A 20,374-nucleotide genomic window follows, 5' to 3' on the forward strand; every position below is an offset into this window, starting at 1 on the left:
AAACTTGAGCCAGAGAAATGAAGTAAGGGTCAATCGCTAGAGCTGGTGTCCCTCAATCCCAGTTCATGATTTACAACACTATACTGCCTCGCCCAGTACAAATACTGAAGAAGCCCCTTAAGATCACTGATTTAAAGCTAAAGGTCATCAGATTTACTTTTTAATTTTATAGATGTGGAAAATAAGTACCAGAGAGGTAATATCAAGAGACTTAGTGGAAGTCACCTGAATAATGGGTTCTGTCCTATCCTCTCAGCTATTTCTTTGAGGGTAGGCTCTGAAGAGAACAAAACCATTCAATCAAGATATACCTCCTCCAAAAAACCCCAAAATAAGAAAAAATAAGATATACCCTCCTGAGGCTGAAGTAGGACTGAAGCCTCCACCTGCATGACTGCTTGGTGAGGCAGTCACATCATCTACTGCATCCCGGCACTGCTAAGTTTCACACATGCCTCCCAGAGACCCCATCTCACCAAACAGCTGGTACCTTTATTTAGCAGCAAAGTCACAAGCAGTGAAGGGTTCCATAAAATCAAACCCTCAAGGGAAGGGGAGAGGGTGTAGCACAGAGGAAGGAACACTAAAAATCTGGGGTCTTGGGATAGAATTGGCTTTGATACTAACTCACTGTTAGAGTCACTACAGGGGCGGCTAGGTGGCGCAGTAGATGGAGCAAGGGCCCTGGAGTCAGGAGTACCTGAGTTCAAATCCAGCCTCAGACACTTAATAATTACCTAGCTGTGTGGCCTTGGACAAACCACTTATCCCCATTGTCTTGCAAAAACTAAACAAAGAGTCACTACTCTAGGCTTCAATTTATTCATCTCTGAAAGAGGATTGAACTAAAAGATTGCTAAGGGTCATCTATCCCTAATATTCCATATTCTATGGGAACTGGATGCATTGCCGCACACCTGAGACCCAGTGATCCTATGGTGCTTACCTTTATCTGCCTGTGAATGAGGTCTCTCGTTATGTTGACTTTTGCCATCTTCTCAAAATGGGGTAGGAAAAGGGAGGCTCTAGAAGGATCTTCTGTCCCCCCAAGCATTCCAGCCAAGCCCAGAACCAGGGGGTACACATGTAATTACCTGTAAAGAAAAAAACATCATCAAATATTGGCCAGGGGAGAAGCATGTGGATATTGTTGTGGAGTGAGTTCTTGTGTGTGGGTGTCAGCATCCTTCTCTCTTCCTTAAACAGCACACTTTAGCTAATGACCGGTTGTCCAAGTAGAGCTTTGCTCTTCATATGTTGGAGGAGTTCCATTCCAGGTTTACTGAAAAACTTCAGGAGTAGGGGGTGGAAAGCAATGACTAATTAACTCTATTAGAAAAGAGGATAAATGCTAAAGGGGCTGTATGCATTTCAACAAAAAAAATATTTCACAGGATATTCTAAAAGTCTTAGTGTAGTTTTAAGCTATTAAACTTGAATTTCTAACTCTGGTTCTAGTTCTGGGTTGTTTTTATTTTTAATCGGGGGGGGGGAGTGGCTTTTAGCATATTTCTAGTACTTAGCATAATACCTGGTCCATAGTGGATGCTTAATAAATTCTAGTTGAACTGTTACACTGTTGGTGGAGCTGTGAACTCATCCAACCTTTCTGGAGAGAAATTTGGAACTATGCCCAAAGGGCAACAAAAATGTGCATACACTTTGATCCAGCAATACCACTACTGGGTCTATACCCTGAAAAGATGAAAAAGGGTAAAAACATTACTTGTACAAAAATATTCATAGCAGCCCTGTTTGTGGTGGCAAAGAATTGGAAATCAAGTAAATGTCCTTCAACTGGGGAATGGCTTAGCAAACTGTGGTATATGTATGTCATGGAACGCTATTGTTCTATTAGAAACTAGGAGGGATGGAAATTCAGAGAAGCCTGGAGGGATTTGCATGAACTGATGCTGAGTGAGATAAGCTGAACCAGAAGAACACTGTGCACCCTAATAGCAACATGGGGGTGATGATCAACCTTGATGGACTTGCTCATTCCCCATCAGTGCAACAATCAGGGACAATTTGGGGCTGTCTGCAGATGGAGAATACCATCTGTATCCAGAGAAAGAATTGTGGAGTTTGAACAAAGACCAAGTACTATTACCTTTATTTTAGAAAAAAAACCTGATATCTTATTGTCTGATCTTGCTATCTCTTATACTTTATGTTTCTTCCTTAAGGATATGATTTCCCTCTCATCACATTCAATTGAGATCAATGTATACCATGGAAACAATGCAAAGACTGACAAATTGCCTTCTGGGGGGGGTGGGGGGAGGGAAGTAAGATCAAGGGAAAAATTGTAAAACTCAAAATAAATAAATTCTTTTAAATAAATAAATGAATTCTAGTCAATGGTTAGCTCCAATATTTGCCCCTGAGCTCATGTCCTCTAAGGTTCTCTATCTCCAGTCAAATTAGCTCCATAGCCACTTTTTTTTAAGGTTTTTTTGTTTGTTTGGGGTTTTTTGCAAGAAAATGGCATTAAGTGGCTTGCCCAAGGCCACACAGCTAGGTAATTATTAAGTGTCTGAGTCTGGATTTGAACTCAGGTACTCCTGACTCCAGGGCCAGTGCTCTATCCACTGTGCCACCTAGCTGCCCCCTCTATAGCCACTTCTGAGACACCAGGAGGCCATATTAACATACTCCCATACCACTCCTCAGCATCAACAAACCCTGCCTAAACAAAGATTTTTCTAGCTCTTTTCCCCTGGAGAGCAGAAATATCTACTCCCCCCCCCCAAATTATGGGTCATATAATCAGAAATCTGTGAGTATGTGTGTTTGCGTATAGGTCACATGTATTTTTCACAATTAAATTATGAGTTGATCCAAGATGGTCTACATAATGCCAGGGGACAATCACTATTCAAGAAGGGCAGTGGGAAGGTGGACAGGTGGACAGATTCTACATCCTACTAGTTTTTGTGTACTGAGTAGAGAGAGAGAGAGAGAGAGAGAGTGTATGTATGTAGCCATTAGGCCCCAAACTTGTTATGAATTCTACATCTACAGTCTAGATTTCTTCTCAATTTTATGCACATAGGAGGCCTTTGCCTTTCCATGTGCTACATAGTTCTCACGTTATCCTATGTAAAGCACCCTGGGAAGCCACAGAAGGGATAACCTGTTAGCCAATAAGAAATCTGAGGTGTAAGAGAAAAAGCATGAGGATGGCAGTTGAAATACTTGCACCTTCATCCTCCTGCCCCTGAAGAACTAACCTTGAGCCAGCTGCTGCCCTTCCCTCTGGGCTCAGGAGTTGGATTCTCTGTTCCCTTCAGGTCTCTTCCCTAGTTTCATTGTCATGAATTCATCAACATGCACAATGTGCCAGGCACTGTGCAATGAAGATTTTAAAAAAGTCACTAACATGTCTCTCATGGCCCTCCCCTCCATCTACAAACACAAACTCTGAAGGAACAAAAAAAAAATGATGCTCCAAGGCTTCCAACTTCCTAGGATTGGAGTGTAAATTTCAAAATAAAATGGCAACTCAAATGATTAGCCCAAAAAATCTATAATATCACCCAAACTCAATGGAGAAACTGTTTCAGGAACAAGGTAAATGTTCAGTTTTCAGCAATATTTGCTGAGGTTTGGCACTAACAAACTACCTCAGATCTCTATGCTATGGAAGGAGAGCACAGGCCTTGGAGTCAGGAGTACCTGGGTTTGAATCCGATCTCAGACAATAATTACCTAGCTGTGTGGCCTTGGGCAAGCCACTTAACCCCATTTGCCTTGCAAAAACCTAAAAAAAAAAACAGAAAGAAAGGCAAGTAAGCCAAAAGGCAGAGAGATGAAGAGGGATGGAGTCAGGAGCATCATATTCTGAGATCAGTGAGGAGGCCAGTGTAGCTGCATCATAATGTACATGGAGAAGAGTCAAGTTCAAGGAGAATGGAAAGGTAGAAAGGGGTCTGGCTGTGAAGAATGTTAAGTGCAAAACAAGATTTTTTTTATTTGATCTTTGAAATAACAGAGCCACTGGAGCTCTTGTGGCAGACCAATAGAGATTGACCTGAAATGAGGAGAAATCTGAAATAAAGAGATTCATGAGAAGTGTTCTAGGTGAGAGGGGTCTGAACTAGGGTGGTGGTTGTATGCCTAGAAAGGAGAGAAGTCTTGAAGTCAAACATAAGAAGATCTGGCCACAGCCAGCTGGGGCAGGAGACCTTAGAACAGAGCCTCTGCCTTCCCACCTATTTTCCCCACCTAGTCTATGATTCCAAGTGAAGCTGCCATTCCTAATTTACCTTTACATTTCATGTCTTTTCTCATACCACTCTCTATGCCTAGAATGCTCGTTGCCAAACCCCATGATGTCTCCTGTTGTCCTCCTAAGCATGTTTCAAGACCTAACTCAACTCAGAATCATATCTCATTCAATGAATCTTTTATCTCTGCTCACTCACTGACCCAATCCTCCACCAGCCTAAGGCCTTATTCATAGTAGGAGCTTCATAAATGCTTATTTGTTCATAATCTTTTCAAGATGCTCCAGACCTTCCAACTTACTAGGCAACTTTCCTCAAGACAAAGATCAGCTTGGGAAAAAAAATCATCTGGGGGCAGCTAGGTGGTGCAGTGGATAAGAGTACCAGCCATGGAGTCAGGAGGATCGGAGTTCAAATCCAGTCTCAGATACTTAATATTTACCTAGCTGTATGATCTTGGGCAAGTCATTTAATCCCACTGCCTTACAAAAACAAATCAAAAACCATCTGATCCAATCTCCATTTCACAGTTAAGAAGCCCAGAAAGAGTAAATGACTTTCCCAAGGTCACTACTTCAGTAATAGCAGAGCTGGGATTCTTTGAGTTCAATCACAGAGAAGCTTTCATGAGTCCTGAAGTTCTGCAAACAAAATACATCTAGATATATTTCTATCTAGAGACTCACAGTTCACATTTAATCTCTGTAAGGAGGGAGAATACCAAATCTACCAAGTAACATAACTAGTTTCTTTTTTTCTAAGTTTCTCAAACTCAGATATTACAGATCAATAAATCAAGAGTTAAGTCAATTCTTATTAATTATTAAAGATTAACATCTGTTTTCATATACACAAAAAACTTTGTACATACAAGAAGAATCTGAGTGGCTAATTTGTTAGTTTAAAAATCTCAAAGAAATGAATTTATAATGAGAAATTTGGGACAGTCTACAACTACTTGAAAATAAGCATAATTAACACATTTAATAGGTAATCAATGGCAAACTTTTATCTCAATGGTGACAGACAAGTACAAAACAAGGCCATCCTCTGCCTAGATACACAAGGTTAATCTAAGCATCTCTGACTTCTACAATATTCTCCTTATTTTGTTACCTTCCTTCTATAGTTTTCAGTTTTTCTATCAACAAAATGAAGGAGATAGCCTATATGATCTCCAAGTTCCCTTCTAGCACTAAGATTCTGTAATCTAGTTTTAAGGCATGCTTAAGAAAGTGGCACATAGCTACTAAGGTAACTGAACTTATAGGCTAGGAATCAAGTTCCAGCAAGTTCTGGGCAAACTACAGAGGAAGCATAGATGGATAACTAAGTAAAAGATGACAGATTTGTGATAGATTCCAAGTACAGATATACGAACGCAATTTTAAGCTGTATTTATAGGCACTGTTTCCAAGATAAAACAGATAATAGTCCTTGCACAATGGTATTCCATATCTGTAATACAGTGCTCTGAAGGTCCCATTTTGGGAATGACTAACAAAATAGGAGGCCTCTGGATGAAGTAATCAGGAGGTCAGATGCCTACAAATCATGCCATAGGAGAGTTGGTAGAAGGAATTGGTTATGTCTAGCCTGGAGAAGAAAATATGCAAAGGTGATATGAGAGAGTTCCCTTACAAAGTATTCTAGATGGAATGTCATAGATTTGGGCTTGATAAAAGGAAGAAATTTTCAATAATTGGGGCTTTGCAAAAGTGTAATATAATGGATTATTTCAAGAAGAGGCTTGATAATCATTGAGAGGAGAAGAATTATTTTAGGGACTATTCTTGTTCAGGTACAGGTTAAGCTAAATGACCTGGAATATTGCTTCCAATTTTGAGATTGTCATTTTACATGAGACTATCCTATTTGCAGAGAAAGAGGTTTCACACTACCTTTAAGGCCACCAATCAATCCATCTCAGTCAATGATAAGTTAGACAAGTTTTCTCCTTGTTTGGAATCATCTATTCTAAGAGATACTTTATCTTCCATAAGAATTTTTGATGAAAATTGATCAATGTTGTTCTTAGCCCTGAAATTTTTCTTTGTAATTATTTGATTTTTATAGTGCTTTCCTGTTGTAAGAATTTTTCCTTGAGTTTCCCAGCATTTTGATTTTGAATTATCATGCAGTTTCTCTGTCTTCCCCATTTCCTTCACCTCTTATTCACCATGAGGTAAGAGGAAGTGATAGAGAGAAGTAAATTTTTTATTTAATAATGTTTATCTTTTCCCCTCACATTTAAGACTGTCTGCTCTAGGATTTTGCCTTACATTGTGGAAGGATTTAGAATGATCCTGGTTAAAGTGCTACTCATAGAAGCTTTTGAAACAAGTGCCTGGGAAGTTCCAGAGTTGAAGTTTCATCCTCTAAATATAGTCATGATGACAGAAAGATTTGGGAAAATCAAGCAGACCAAACAGAAAACCCTTCTTTTATACAGGGGTAGGTTTCAAATGCAGCCCTGACAAAAGAGAATGGTCACCTAAATACCTCAGTATCAACCAGAAAAGCAGTTCATTCACAAGCCTGCGTTTTCTCTTTGCTACATTCCTTGGCAGCCTAGCAGAAAGCTGTATTTAAATGGAATCAGAAGATGAAGTACAGAGTAGCAAAGGAAGACAAATACCTCAGCAAAGTCCTTATCCAGCCTAACCCTGCCCTCAGGTTTCCTCTCCCACTCCCCATAGAAGAATGGGATAATCCATCTCCCAGGTGGATTTATTCCTGGTTCACTACTATTCTTTGCACTGGTGCTTTTTTTGTCAGTACTTCAGAAGAGATTCTCTTGGTCTTGGGACAAGAAGTTGCCCCAGGTAGAATTCACTTCAGATCATCTCTGACTTCCCTTTTGAGGAAAACTGTATCAATCTGTTAAAGTTATGCTCTTTATTTTAAAAGAAACATAAAGAGATAAGATCAGGAGGGAACCCCTCACATATGTCCTTCCAAGACAGTAGTAGAATAAGGATTTCCTTTGCAAAGGCCCTCCTACACTCATTGGGGACACTCCCTATTACTTGACATGTTCTAGGACTATATTCAGCCCTAAAGTTTTTAAGCTATTAGTCACTAATGCCACAAAGCCCAAAGTAGAGTTTACAGCTATTACTAATAGCACAAAATGGACTCTGAAACATGGAACAAATCAGGAGTGGCCCCCCCCACTCCTCCCCCAACCAAGCAATATTGAGAATGAAAACAATAAGTAATCTTCTCTAGCCAAGCCTGCCTGTCTTAAATGGGTCTCCATTTTATACCTAGCATCCCTCAAAACATCAGTAAACTCGTAACTCAGTTAAAAGGTAGCAAATGTTCTTTTAATAGTTTTAAAATTCAGTAGCTGGATATCTTGTAGCAACAGAGCGGCTACATTATACAGAAGAAATTGGTAATAGATAAGAATACATTCTAATTGAGAGTTCTCAAGTGATCAAAAGCAATAGCCTAAAGGAGCAGGGGTGATTTGAGAAAGCAATGAAGTCAAGAGGAATGGGGACAAACTATTCAATTGGTCAATATTTGAGGAAAGTTAGACATTAAGACTCTTCCTACCTGGCCCCACGGATGATGCACGATGTTTCTGTTCTCCAATGTTCTATTCAACAATAGAGTCACTTTTAAGTTTATAAAGAAGAAAAGGAAAAACAATAATTTAGAATTTAAACACCAATTCTGAGTTTGGACTTGCTTTTGTCAATGGATACCCAAAGTATGTATGACCCAGAGGGATTCAAACATGACTACCAGTTGCCTCTACATGAAAGGCCTCTACACAAAAGCAGTCCAACTTTTAATGAACCCTGCTAATAGTTTCCACTAGCAATAAAAATGGTTGGGTTTTTTTTTTTGCCTAGGCCCTACTATATACATTTGGGATACTCTCACTTACCTCACAAGTTCTAGAACTATATTCAGTCAAATGGTAAAGTTTAGGAACAGAGGTGCTAAAAGTCATTTATAATCAACACAATAATAAGATTACCTCTAACTAGAGTTCATGGAATGTTTTGCTTTAATGTTTGAAAACCACTTTCTTCAAAATAATCTTAGGGAATAGGTAATTCAAGTAACTGCTCCCTAAGTTTATAGATGAAGAAACTGGAGCTGAGAGGTGACAAATGAATTGCCCGCTATCACAAGGACTTGAGACAGAATTTGAATCCAGGTCCACCACCCTATTCAATAAACCATATTGCTAAAATACAATATGCTCGGCTTTCTGGATCACCTCAAATCAATTCTAAGCTATTAGACAACAGGATAAACAGCAATGCTAAAAATGTAGTGATTTAGTTATTAAAGTTTTTATAGGTTCGGCTCTATATAAGATGAACTCAGGTTAAACTTACTGCTCTTAGAAGTCAAATGAAATTGCTTACTCTTAAAGAACCCCAGGATCAAAGTGTACAACACTAAAAAAGGTGACTTGTTTTCCTTACAAATCTTCTACACTATTTAACATTAATAAGGGTCTAAAATGAAACAGTTAATTCATGGTTGATTAAAAAGTATCTACTATTAAATACAAAAATTATATCTTAACTCTGTCCAACATGAGAGACAGTCTGTTGTCATGGAACTAGCACTGATTAGAAATCAGGAGCCCTGGGATCTAATCTTGATTTTTCTAACTTACTCCCCCCCTCCACTGCCCCCTTTGTATTTCACTCCTTGGTAAAATTAAGGAGTTGAGATTAGATGATCTCCAAAATTGTGATGGCTTCAAATAGGGTGATTTTTAGGAATCACACAGATAATGAGGCAACATAGTTGAACTTGTAATCACAAAGATTCTTCCCCTATCATCTTAATGACTTAACTGGATTAGCCAGCAGAGAGAGGTTAACAAAAGAGGAAAGAAAGGTGTGACTAGATTAGGGTTACAGGGTTCTTTCTACCTGTTTGAATGTCTAGATCCCCAAGAGAATTTTATAAAGTTTTACAGATCAAGGTGGAAATCATTGACCAATGTTTTCCTTTGCTTTAGATTTCAGACCTTGTAGACATAGGAGACCAATCTATCTCTCTAGTTCCACCCTGTCAGACTATCTCACTGGGTGCAGACATTTACCACTCCCAACAGGCAAGACCATTTCAAACTTCTAACACTGAAAAAGCATCTTTTTGTTTTAACAAGTTTAACTCCATCCCAATCACTGTACAGTAGGTCAAAGTAAAAGATATTCTGAAGAAAACAGAGTCCTCCAAGTCAAGCTCCAAACCTCTCAGGCATAGGTACTTATAACTTGTTAGAAGACAAGTGCAGATTTGGTGAGTAAAATTGTAAGTTATAAGTTGTTGAAGACAAGTGCAGATTTGATAAGCAAAACTGTAAGCTAGGCCAAGGGCTGTATCAGCAACGTCCCAAGTCCATTCAGGGCGTTAGGCAAGAGAATCCTATTAGGGTGCTTCAATAAAAAGAACTGTAACTGGCTGACTCTCTCCCTCTGAAAGTAACTGTCCCTCATACTGTTTTAACTGACGGCTAAATAATGTATTCACACATAAAAGGTGACTTTGTCACTGGCCAGCATCAGCTGGGGGAATACCTGGACAGAATGTAGTTCAGGGTCACAGAAGTACAACTAAGGGAAACTTATGTTGAACTTGAGGGAGCACACACACACACATGCACACGGAACAGAAAGGAAACAGAAGGGGTCAGGTCAGTGTGGCAGCCCTCCCAGCATTTCCACCTGCCCCCTCTTCCTGAGCTCTCCGCCAGATCAGATGTCAAACAGAAACTCTGCCCAAAGTCTCGTGATAGAGGGATTTCCACCATTCTCAGTTCTGTCTCCTCCAATCTCCCAAAGGGAGTCTCCAAAACGCCATAGCCATGGTTCCCCCAGGTTCTGTGCAAGTCTGTGTTCAGTCAAACCAGGGGGAACAGTAATTTTTTAAAAATTACTATTTCCCCTTCAACCTTCTAGGGTCAATAAACTTTTATTAGGTGCCTAGCATGGTTAAGGCCTGCTCTCCATTCAAAAGTGCCCTTCTTGGAGCCAGTGTCCTCCCTTCCCCCCAGTTCTAGCATTCCCTTTTTCACCCACCAAGTTCATTTCTTCCTTCCCCCAAATATCCCCTTTCTTTCCTATAGTTCCCATCTGGGTCCCAGTGACCCCTCCTCTTTCTGGGTTCCAAGAAGTCTTTTTTCTTTCCCAAATTCCCACTTTGGGTCCCAATGACCCCTCACTTCTCCCAAAGTCCTCCATCTGATTGCCAGGGTCCCCTCTGCTCCCCCGAAGTCTCCCCTGTACTCTCCAAAGTGCCCCTTCTAGTTGCTAAGGTTCCCTCTCAGTTCCCCCAAAGTTTTCCTCTGAATGCCAGGTACGCGTGCTCGCTCTCTCTCTCTGCTTCCCCCAAATCCCCCCTCTGGTTGCCAGGGCCCTCTCTGCTCCTAGTTACTAAGGTCCCCTGGAGCTCCCCCCTCCTCTGGTGTCCAGGCACTCCCTGTTCCCCCAAAGTTCCCTCTCTGGTTGCCAGGGCCTCCTCTGCTCCCTCAGAGTCTCCCTTCCATTTTCTCAGGTTCCCTGGATCTCCCCCAAAGTTCTCCCTCTGGCTACTAGGTGCTCTCTCTCTCTGCTCCCCCAAAGTGTCCCAGTTGCCAGGGTCCCCGAGCGCTCCCCGAAGTTCTCCCTCCGGTGAGCAGGCGCGCGCTCTCTGGCCCCCCAAACCCCCGCCTCCGGCTGCCGGGGTCCTCTGGGCCCCCCAAACCCCCGCCTCCGGCTGCCGGGGTCCTCTCGGCCCCCAGGCCTCCGTCCCGCCCGGGCCGGGCTCACCTGTCAGGCCTGGTCCCGGGGCGCAGCAGCGAGCGGCCGGCGCAACTTCAGGAGCCCATGTCGGGGCCGGGGGCAGCGGCCGGGCCGGCCCGGTCCGGTCCGGCGGCAGCGGGCCGCCCGTGTCCCGTGCGTGCGCCCGCCCGGTGGCCGCGCCGCCTCAGGCGCTCCCCATGCTCCCCGCGGCCGCCCGGCTGGGGCTGCGGGCCCCGGCCCAGCGCCCGCTCGCAGCGGCCGTGGCCCTCACACACGGGCGCGGGCACACGCGCGGGCCGGGCCGGCCGCCCCGCACTCACGCACACACACGCGCTCCCCCCGCTCCTCGCCGCCTCCCGCCCCTGCCCTCCTCCTCTGTTTATCTCCGCCAGCTGTCTGGGGACCCGGGCGAAGCCGCGCAGCGCGCCTGCGCCACGCCGTCCGGCCCCCGCCCTGCGCTTCCTCACCGGCGTCTGCGCGACGCGGGGAGCGGGCGGCCGCTCGCGGAATGGCGGAGGCCCCCCGCCCCGGTCAACGTCCGCCGGGGGCGCCTCCGAACCCGCCAGTGGGAGGGAGCGGCCGGGCCGGGCCGCGGCCAATGGGCATGGGCGGAGGGGAGGGGAGCGGGGGGCGCCCGAAGGGCATGCCGGGACTCGTAGTTCTCCCGCCTCCCCGGCGCTCGGGGGCCACCTCCGCGTGCGTGACAGCGACACCTAGGGGTCCGCCCCCTCCGAGCCTCCCGAGGGACGGGCCAACGCGCTCGGCTTAGCGCCTCTAGCGGCGTCTCTAGAGCGCCGCAGCGCGCCCCTGCGCGCTGCAAGAGATACAAAGTGTCCAGCAGAGCTCTCCCCATGGCCCGCTTCCCTCCCGGGTGTCTGCCCAGGGCTCGCCCGGCCGGGGTGCCGCCCTCTCACTACCGGGGGGGCCCGGGCCGCCCCGAGCCCGCAGGAAAACCGGCTTCAGCGTGCATTCATTAAGCGCCACTTTCTAGCACTGTGCTAAACTCTGGCGGGGAGATCAAACTAAGCAGCCTCTGCTCTCGGGGAGCTCGGTCTAATGCGGGGTACAACGTGCTGAAAACGAAGAACAAACGAGAGAAACGGGAGATCCACGGAGGGGAGGCACTGGAACTAGAGGAGGGCGGCAAAGGCTTCCTGCAGAAGGTGGAATGTTAACCGGGAAGCCAGAGACGGTAGGAGGCGGACCCGGGGAGAGAGGCTTCCCAGCATGGAGGACAGTCGCTGAAAACGCCTGGAGTCGGAAGGCGGAGGAGAGACCGGGTGGCAGACAACGTGGACTGCAAAGGTAGAAAGCGACTTTAAAAGCCAAACCCAGGACTTTGAACTTGAAGGACTCAAGGAAAAAGTAAGGAGACTCGCCCTGCTTGGCCAGAATTGGGAGTAATGGGTGGAAATCGCACCTACAAGAATGAGGATTGGGCTGTCTTGGGAAAGACTAGGCATTTCCCGCTCCCGGAGGGTCTCAAAGCAAGTTTCCAATGAAGTTTCCAATGACCGATTGTGACCCACAACAAAGTAGAAGGAATCATCTTTCAGAAAGGGATTGGATTGATTAAAAGCCATCGGTGAGAGATCCGGAGATCCGGGATTCCCTTCCAGCTTTTCAGGTGACTGCTGAGACAATTTTCCTCACCCTTTTAACAAGGACAGTGAAAAGAGAGGGAAAAGAAAGAAGAAGAAGAAGGAGAAGAAGGAGAAGAAGAAGAAGAAAAGAATACTCCCCAAATTTTAAGCCATTAGTTTTTTCGATTACATGTATACATCGTTTGTAACATTCATTTTTGTAAAATTGTCTCTCTCCCTCCTTTCCCTCCCCCTTCCCCAAAACAGCACGTAATCTGATATCGGTTATACATGCTCAATCATGTTAATTCCATGTTACTCATGCTGTGAAAGAAGAATCAGAACAAAAGAGAAAACCACAAGAAAGAAAAAAATTAAAAAGTGAATATGGTTTGCTTTGATTTGCATCCAGACTCCATAGTTCTGTCTCTGAATGAGGATGGTGTTTCCCATCACAAGAATTTTAAAATTGTCCTGGATCACTGTATTTCTAAGAACAGCTAAGTCTGTCATGGTTGATCTTTTGCACAGTACTGCTGTCACTGTGTAAAATGTTCTGCTGGTTCTGCTCACTTCATTCAGAACTGGTTCATGTAAGCCAGGTCTTTCTGAAATCTACCTACTTATCATTTCTTGTAGGATAATAGTATTCCTTTACATTCATATACCACAACTTGTTCAGCCATTCCTCAATTGACTATAGTCAAGAAAAAAAGTTCTAAATCACTATTGATTAGAGAAATGCAAATTTAAATAAGGTACCACCTCACATTATCAGATTGACTAATTTGACAGAAAAGGGAAATGATAAATGTTGGAAGCAATGTGGGAAAACTGAGACACTAATGAACTATTAGTGGAATTGTGAACTGATCCAAACATTCTGGAGAGCAATTTGGAACTATTCCCAAAGGGCTATAAAACTATACATACTCTTTGATCCAGCAATGTCTCTACTAGGTCTGTATCCCAAAGAGATCATTAAAAAAAGGAGAAAAAGAACCACATGTACAAAAATATAGCAGCTCTTTTTTGTGGTGACAAAGAATGGAAATTGACAGGATTAGATAAGGCCCCTCCAGGATTTGCAGTGAACTGATGCTGAGTGAGATGAGCAGAACCAGAAAAACACCTTAGATCCTAACAGCAACATGGGGCCAATGTTCAACCTTGATGGACTCACTCATTCCATCAGTGCAACAATCAGGGACAATTTGGGACTGTCAGCAATGGAGAATACCATCTGTATCCAGAGAAAGAACTGTGGAGTTTGAACAAAAACCAAGGGCTATTACCTTTAATTCAGAAAAAAAACTGATATTGTATGATATTACTATCTCCTATACTGTATGTTTCTTCCTTAAGGATATGATTTCTCTCTCATCACATTCAATTTGTATCAGTGTGTACCATGGAAACAATATAAGGACTGGCAAAGCGCCTTCTGTGAGGGGTGGGGGAGAGGGAAGTAAAATTAGGGGGAAAATTGTAAAACTCAAAATAAATAAAATCTTAAAAAAAAGATAAGGCCCCTCCATCCCTAATGATGATTATAATAATAAAAGCTTATATATATATATATGTGTATATATATATATATATATATATCATCCTTTAAAGTTTGGGAAATGTACATCTATAATCTCATTTGAGCTTTAAGCCATTGTAGTGAATGATAGAGAGGGAAATAGAATCAGGTAGCACCTATAGGAGGTAAATACTGAATCTGGAGTCAGTGTAATAGGTTTAATTCTTACATCTGTAACTTAATTACCAAGTAATTCTTACTTGTGTAACTTAATTACAAGATACTTAAAATTCTCTGGGTTCTGGTCTGCTTGTTCTGATAGAATGTAAACCACTTGAAAACAGGGATTGCCAGTGTTTTTTCTTTGTATCCCTGTCACCTGGAACATAGCAAGAATAAATAAATGATTGTGATTGGTTCATTATGAAATAAGAAAATGGACTAGATGACTGTTAAAGTCCCTTTCAGTTACTTAAATTGTGATCCTATGAGACTACCCCTTCCTTGAGAGAGATTCAGAGATGTTGGGAAGACTTGTTCCTTGAATTTGGGGGAAACTCAATCCAAGTCCTTCAATATAGGCAACATTTCTTCAATCAGTCAATAAACATTTGTCATTGTTGTGGTTCAGTTGTGTGATTCTTCATGACTTCATGGATCATCATAGCCCCCCAGGTCCTTCATTTCTCCACTTTCTCTTGAAGTCTGTCCAAATGTATGTTCATTGATTCCAAAATACTTATATAGCATTCTTAGTAGTAACAAAGACTTGGAAACAAAGTAGTTATGCTCAGGTTGTTGAATGGTTTAAGAGGTAGCACATGAGTATAATGAGATGCTACTATCTTTAAGAAATGACAAATATGGGAAATACATAGAATGCTGGGAAGTCATATAACTTGATAGAAAGTGAAATAAGCAGACTAGAAAAATAACCTGACTAAAAAAAAAAGAAAATAACTACTAAATAGAACAACAAGGAAACAATTGAAACTGAATGCTTTGACCGCAGCTAGGTGGCTTAGTGGATAGAGCACCGGCCCTGGAGTCAGGAGTACCTGGGTTCAAATCCGGTCTCAGACACTTAATAATTACCTAGCTGTGTGGCCTTGGGCAAGCCATGTAACTCCATTTGCCTTGCAAAAATCTAAAAAAAAAAAAGAAACTAAATGCTTTGAAATTAAAATTCCTAAAATAACACGTGTTTACTTTTCTTCCTTAGACTATGAGCTCCCTTAGGGTAGGTACCACAATTTTGCCTTTTTTTAAAATAACTTTAATCCAAAAGGAAATGGCAAACTGCTCCTGTGGCTTTGCCAAGAAAACCCTAAATGGGTTCCAAAGAATTGAAGATGACTGAAACAACTCAATGAACAGACATCTTTCACAATGATCTTAGCATCTGGCTTATAGTGGACACTTAATAAATGCTTGTTGATTGACTGATTGATTGATTGTTACTGTCTAGGCAATTGTCAGACAAATATAATAAATAAATAAAAAGTTTCCTACAAGCAAGGAGCTAAAAAGTACCTCCCTTCTTAGCAGGCTTTGCAGCTATGATATAGATAGATTGTAAGATCATACAGCATCTTATTGTCAGAGGCAAGATTTGAACCCATATCCTCAGACTCTGAAGTCAATTTCTTTCACTCTTAACAACCTGCTTTTTTCCTGTTTCTGTGGGTCTGTAAGTTCACTTCTGTAGGTACTCACTTCTTGTTGTTCAGTGCCTGACTCTATATGACCCCCATTGAGGTTTTCTTTGCAAAGATACTGGACTTTTTGATGTGTTAATTTTGCTGAACTGGATTTTCCCCCTATTTTTTATTCTGTTATAAGGAACAGTAAGGGGGAATGAAAATATTAAATTAGGTGATATTAAAAACAAAAATATTAATACATTTTTAAAAAATGATTATTCAATAATTCTCTTATTTTTATGCCTCTTTTTTTCAGGGTATCTCAGAAACCTAGGATTTGCATTCTTTTGTATAGTTATAACTTATTATTTGTTTCTCCTTCTATAAAAAATAATTTATGTATTTTTTTCTACTGAGGATCTTGGGATTATGCTTTTGAAGACAGTAGGGGCAGCTAGGTGGAAAGAGCACCAGGCTTGGAGTCAGAAAGATCTGAGTTTAAATATGACTTTAGACTCTTATTAGCTGTGTGTCTCTTGGCAAGTCACTTAAGCCTGTTTGTCCTTAGTATCCCCATCTGTAAAATTGAACTGGGGGGGGCTAGGTGACGAAGTGGATAAAGCACTGGCCCTGGAGTCAGGAGTACCTGAGTTCAAATCGGATCTCAGACACTTAAAAATTACCTAGCTGTGTGGCCTTGGGCAAGCCACTTAACCCTATTTGCCTTGCAAAAACCTAAAAAAAAAAGTGAACTGGAGAAGAAAATAGCAAACCACTCCAGTATCTGCAAAGAAAATCTTAATGGTGGTCACATAGAGTCAGACACTGAAGTGAATGCCTACAGTAGTGAACCCACAGACCCACGGAAACAAGAAAAAGGCAGGTTGGTTGAATGAAAGAAATTGACTCCAGAGTCTGAGCATATAGGTTCAAATCCTGCCTCTGACAATAAGGAGCTGTATGATCTTGGGCAAGTTACTGGGCTCCAATTTCCCCACCTGATCAGATCATATGTGGATCATCATCATGTATGTGGATGCACCTGTGCTCTGGCCCCTTTACTAAAAGACAGACATGATTGTCCATTTTCTTCCAATTGATCCTCATATATATCATGAGTCCCTGTGACTGAATGGATTACATTGAAGATGTTTGGCAGCTGATTCAGGAGCTAAAATCCCAGAAAGAGAGAGGAGCTATGAAAAAATTCTACCTTTTAGCTTTTTCCTCCTCTCCCCCCCCCCACAAGGCCCTCTAGGACCTTGAGATGTGGGGGGGGCGGGGGGTGAAGGGAGAGGAGTTATGCTTACAGAGGTTTTAAAAAATGTAAAAATACATTTCCCAGAAAAAAATTCTGCCTTTCAGTTTTCAGATGAAGATATTAAAATTATCTATGGTCATATGAAAAATGCTCTAAATCATCATTGATTAGAGAAATACAAGTTAGAACAACTCTGAGATATCACCTCATTTCTGTAAGATTGACTAAAATGAGAAAAAATTATCAATATTAGAGAGAATGTGGGAAAACTGAGACACTAATGCATTGCTGGAGGAGTAGTAAACTGACCTAACCATTCTGGAGGACAGTTTGGAATTATGCCCAAAGGACAATAAAACTGGACATGCCCTTTGATTCAACAATACCACTGCTAGATCTATATTCCAAAGAGATCACTAAAAAGGGAAAAAGACTCACATGTACAAAAATATTTATGGCCATCCTTATTGTGATGGCAAAGAATTGGAAATTGAGAGGATGCCCATCAATTGGGGAATGGCTGAACAAATTATGGTATGTGAAGGCATTGCATTGGAGTACTATTATTCTATAAGAAATCATGAGCAGGAGGACTTCAGAAAGACCTGGAAAATTACATGAATTGAAGCTGAGTGAAGTAAGCAGAACCAGAACATTGTACACAATAACAGTAGATGGCTGAGTTCCTTTTAGCTGTTCAGTGATAAAGGACAATCCTAAAAAGATGTGATGGAAAATACCATCCATCTTCAGAGCAAAACTATGGAGTCTGAATGCAGATCAAAACATACTATGTTCACTTTTTAAAACTTGTTTTATATTTCTCATTTTCCCCCTTCTAATTCTTATACAACACAGCTAATATGGAAATATGATAAACACAATTGTACATGTGCAACCTATCAGATTACTCACTGCCATGGGGTGGGGGGAAGTAAGGGAAAGTGATAGAAAAATGTGAAACTCAAAAGATAACAAAAAGATGAATGTTGAAAACTATCTTTGCATGTAATTGGAATAAAGAAAAGGAAATGACATAATAAAAAAAGAAACTTGGCCTTTCTCTCTGAATGAGCTGATGTTCCTGTGGGGCACATTTAGACCACTTCAATTTTAGAATTCCAGCAAAGGGAAAAAATTATTTCTCTCCCTTTCTTCCTCTCACTGATCTCCACCAAGAGCACCCCACCAAGGACAGCTTGCAGTGAGTTACAATGGCAATCAACAGGTGTGTTCCAAGGTGAACCTGAGATAAGACCCTAAGCCCCTGACTACCTCTTCTGCTTGGTGTTGCTTGTTTTCAGTACAAATCACTAAAATGGGGTTCTGGGAAATGTACCTATACTTGGTTGAGAGAACTAGGCTTACTGATCCAGATTCAACTGCTCAGAGAGAGTTGCCTCCTGCAGCTTTGCCCTTCTCAGAGGAGAGGATGACCTCTTCCAGGAGGGTATTGCAGTTGAAAGGACTAAGAAAGTCCAAGTCATGCCTGAAAAGCTAAAATAGAAGGAATTTACTATGTTTACATGTAATTAGAAAAAAAACATATCACTAAGACAAAAAAAAATTAAGGAATTTGTCAGTCATTCAGATAGTAAAATCCTATAGTGAATTTTCCACAAGACTTCTGGGAGTTTTTATATCCTAGGGAAAGGATAATAAAGGTGGTAGGCTACTGGTTCATGTTTTAAGCATTTTTTATTGAGAAATTTTGAGTATCCAGGGTATTAAGCATTTCTTTTTTGATAGAAGAAATAGATAATTGCCCCATACATAATATTTACAAATTTCTAGAGTGAATAACTTTCAAGAACAAACCCTGTCAGTACTTTTAGTGATGATTGTTTACTACTGTCCTATGTCAATAGACTTCCCATGAGAAGGTGGGGAGTGGGAGAATGAATTATGTCCTTTTCCCAGAACCCATGGCTACTCCCAAATGGGTTGAACTTGTGTCAGGGCCCCTGACTGTCTTTTCTGTCTTGTTTTTTCTGTTCTAAGTACTGAACATTATTTTTCAGTCCAAATGGATATAGCTAAACTTGGACATAAATGTTTAAAAGATCAGTGAGGTTTATTTTACATCTAAGAAAATGAACACTTGAAGAAGACATGGACCAAGAGTTATTTATACAATGTAAAACCAAGGTGAAATGAGAAATTCCTTTTAGCTAGGTCTACAAATTGCTTTGTGTTCTGATGAGATTAAATTATCAGCCTCTCAAGAGATTGCAACAATAGAGTTACTGAAACCTTATTCAAATTGTTTCAACATAATTCTATGTATCATTTCTTTTCTGCATAGGAAATAAATGCCAGTCTATACCTGAAGACATTTTTACTCCCCTTCCTCTTTGAGAGCTTATGTGAACTAAAACTTACACTAGGATGGGAGTTTAAGAAATTGAATCTTCTCATTAGAAGTAAGACTCCCAGGGGCGGCTGGGTGGCACAGTGGATAGAGCACCGACCCTGGAGTCAGGAAGACCTGAGTTCAAATTCAACCTCAGACACTTACTAATTACCTAGCTGTGTGGCCTTGGGCAAGCCACTTAACCCTATTTGCCTTGAAAAAAACTAAAAAAAAAAAGAAGTAAGAATCCCTAGGACTGAAATCTGGTTGTACCTCATTCTGCAGAAGAGACCTCTAGGGAGAGTGAGTGGATATAGTGTCCCTACCCCCATGGGTAGCAGAGATTCCTTAAAACCATTAGATTCTGAGCTCCTTGACAACAGAAACTGTCTTTTACCTTTTTTTTTGGTAGCTTTGTATAAGTAGGCAATGAAGCTTACTGACTGTTAAATTTCTTATCATTTCAGGTCTCAAGGTTGATTTAGAATTGTATCAAGAGATTAGAATCCTTTCCAATCTTTTCCCTTTTTCAGATGAAGGAACTGAGTTCTGGAGAAGAAAAGGAACTTGATCAAAGTCACATAAGCAGTAAGTACTATACCTGACTGGGATTTGAACCCAACTCTCTAGTTCCAAATCCATTGATCTTTCATTCTTCCTCCTGATTTTACTACAGATCTTTAGCTTCTTTGATTCTTCTTTTCTTTATTTTTTTTAGTCTTTTTGCAAGGCAATGGGGTTAAGTGACTTGCCCAAGGCCACACAGCTAGGTAATTATTAAGTGTCTGAGGCTGGATTGGAACTCAGGTACTCCTGACTCCAGGGTGGGTGTTCTATCCACTGTACCACCCAGCCACCCTGTTTCTTTGATTTTTTAATCAGTTAGAGCTTTCTTTGCCTTCTCAATGTCTCCCATATAAAGTGAGATGGTTTTTTTAAAGAAAAAATTTTCAAAATTCTCATTGATGTGTTTTCTTTTTACATTATCTTAATTCCTCCCTGGTCCACAGAGA

The 20,374-nt window shown here is 41.6% G+C and overlaps 1 protein-coding gene across 3 annotated transcripts in view; it reads right to left on the reverse strand.

The window, feature by feature from the left end:
- The window catches only part of WDTC1 (WD and tetratricopeptide repeats 1), a 66,378-nt gene extending 55,190 nt beyond the window's left edge, over positions 1-11,188 (reverse strand). Inside the window, exons 1-3 of one of the 3 annotated variants that reach the window (XM_074217996.1) lie at positions 11,021-11,188; positions 7,796-7,855; positions 947-1,097 (exon numbers count right to left, since the gene is read on the reverse strand). In XM_074217996.1, coding sequence (XP_074074097.1) covers positions 947-1,054 — 108 coding nt within the window. In that variant the 5' untranslated portion in view covers positions 1,055-1,097; positions 7,796-7,855; positions 11,021-11,188. Of the gene's footprint in view, positions 1-946; positions 1,098-7,793; positions 7,856-11,020 lie in introns of all 3 variants that reach the window. The other 2 variants (XM_074217994.1, XM_074217997.1) reach the window with 2 other exon arrangements.
- Between the last annotated feature and the right edge of the window lie 9,186 nt (positions 11,189-20,374).

This window comes from Macrotis lagotis, chromosome 1 (genome assembly GCF_037893015.1).
Source record: "Macrotis lagotis isolate mMagLag1 chromosome 1, bilby.v1.9.chrom.fasta, whole genome shotgun sequence".
In the NCBI taxonomy this organism is placed as follows: Eukaryota; Metazoa; Chordata; class Mammalia; order Peramelemorphia; family Peramelidae; genus Macrotis; species Macrotis lagotis.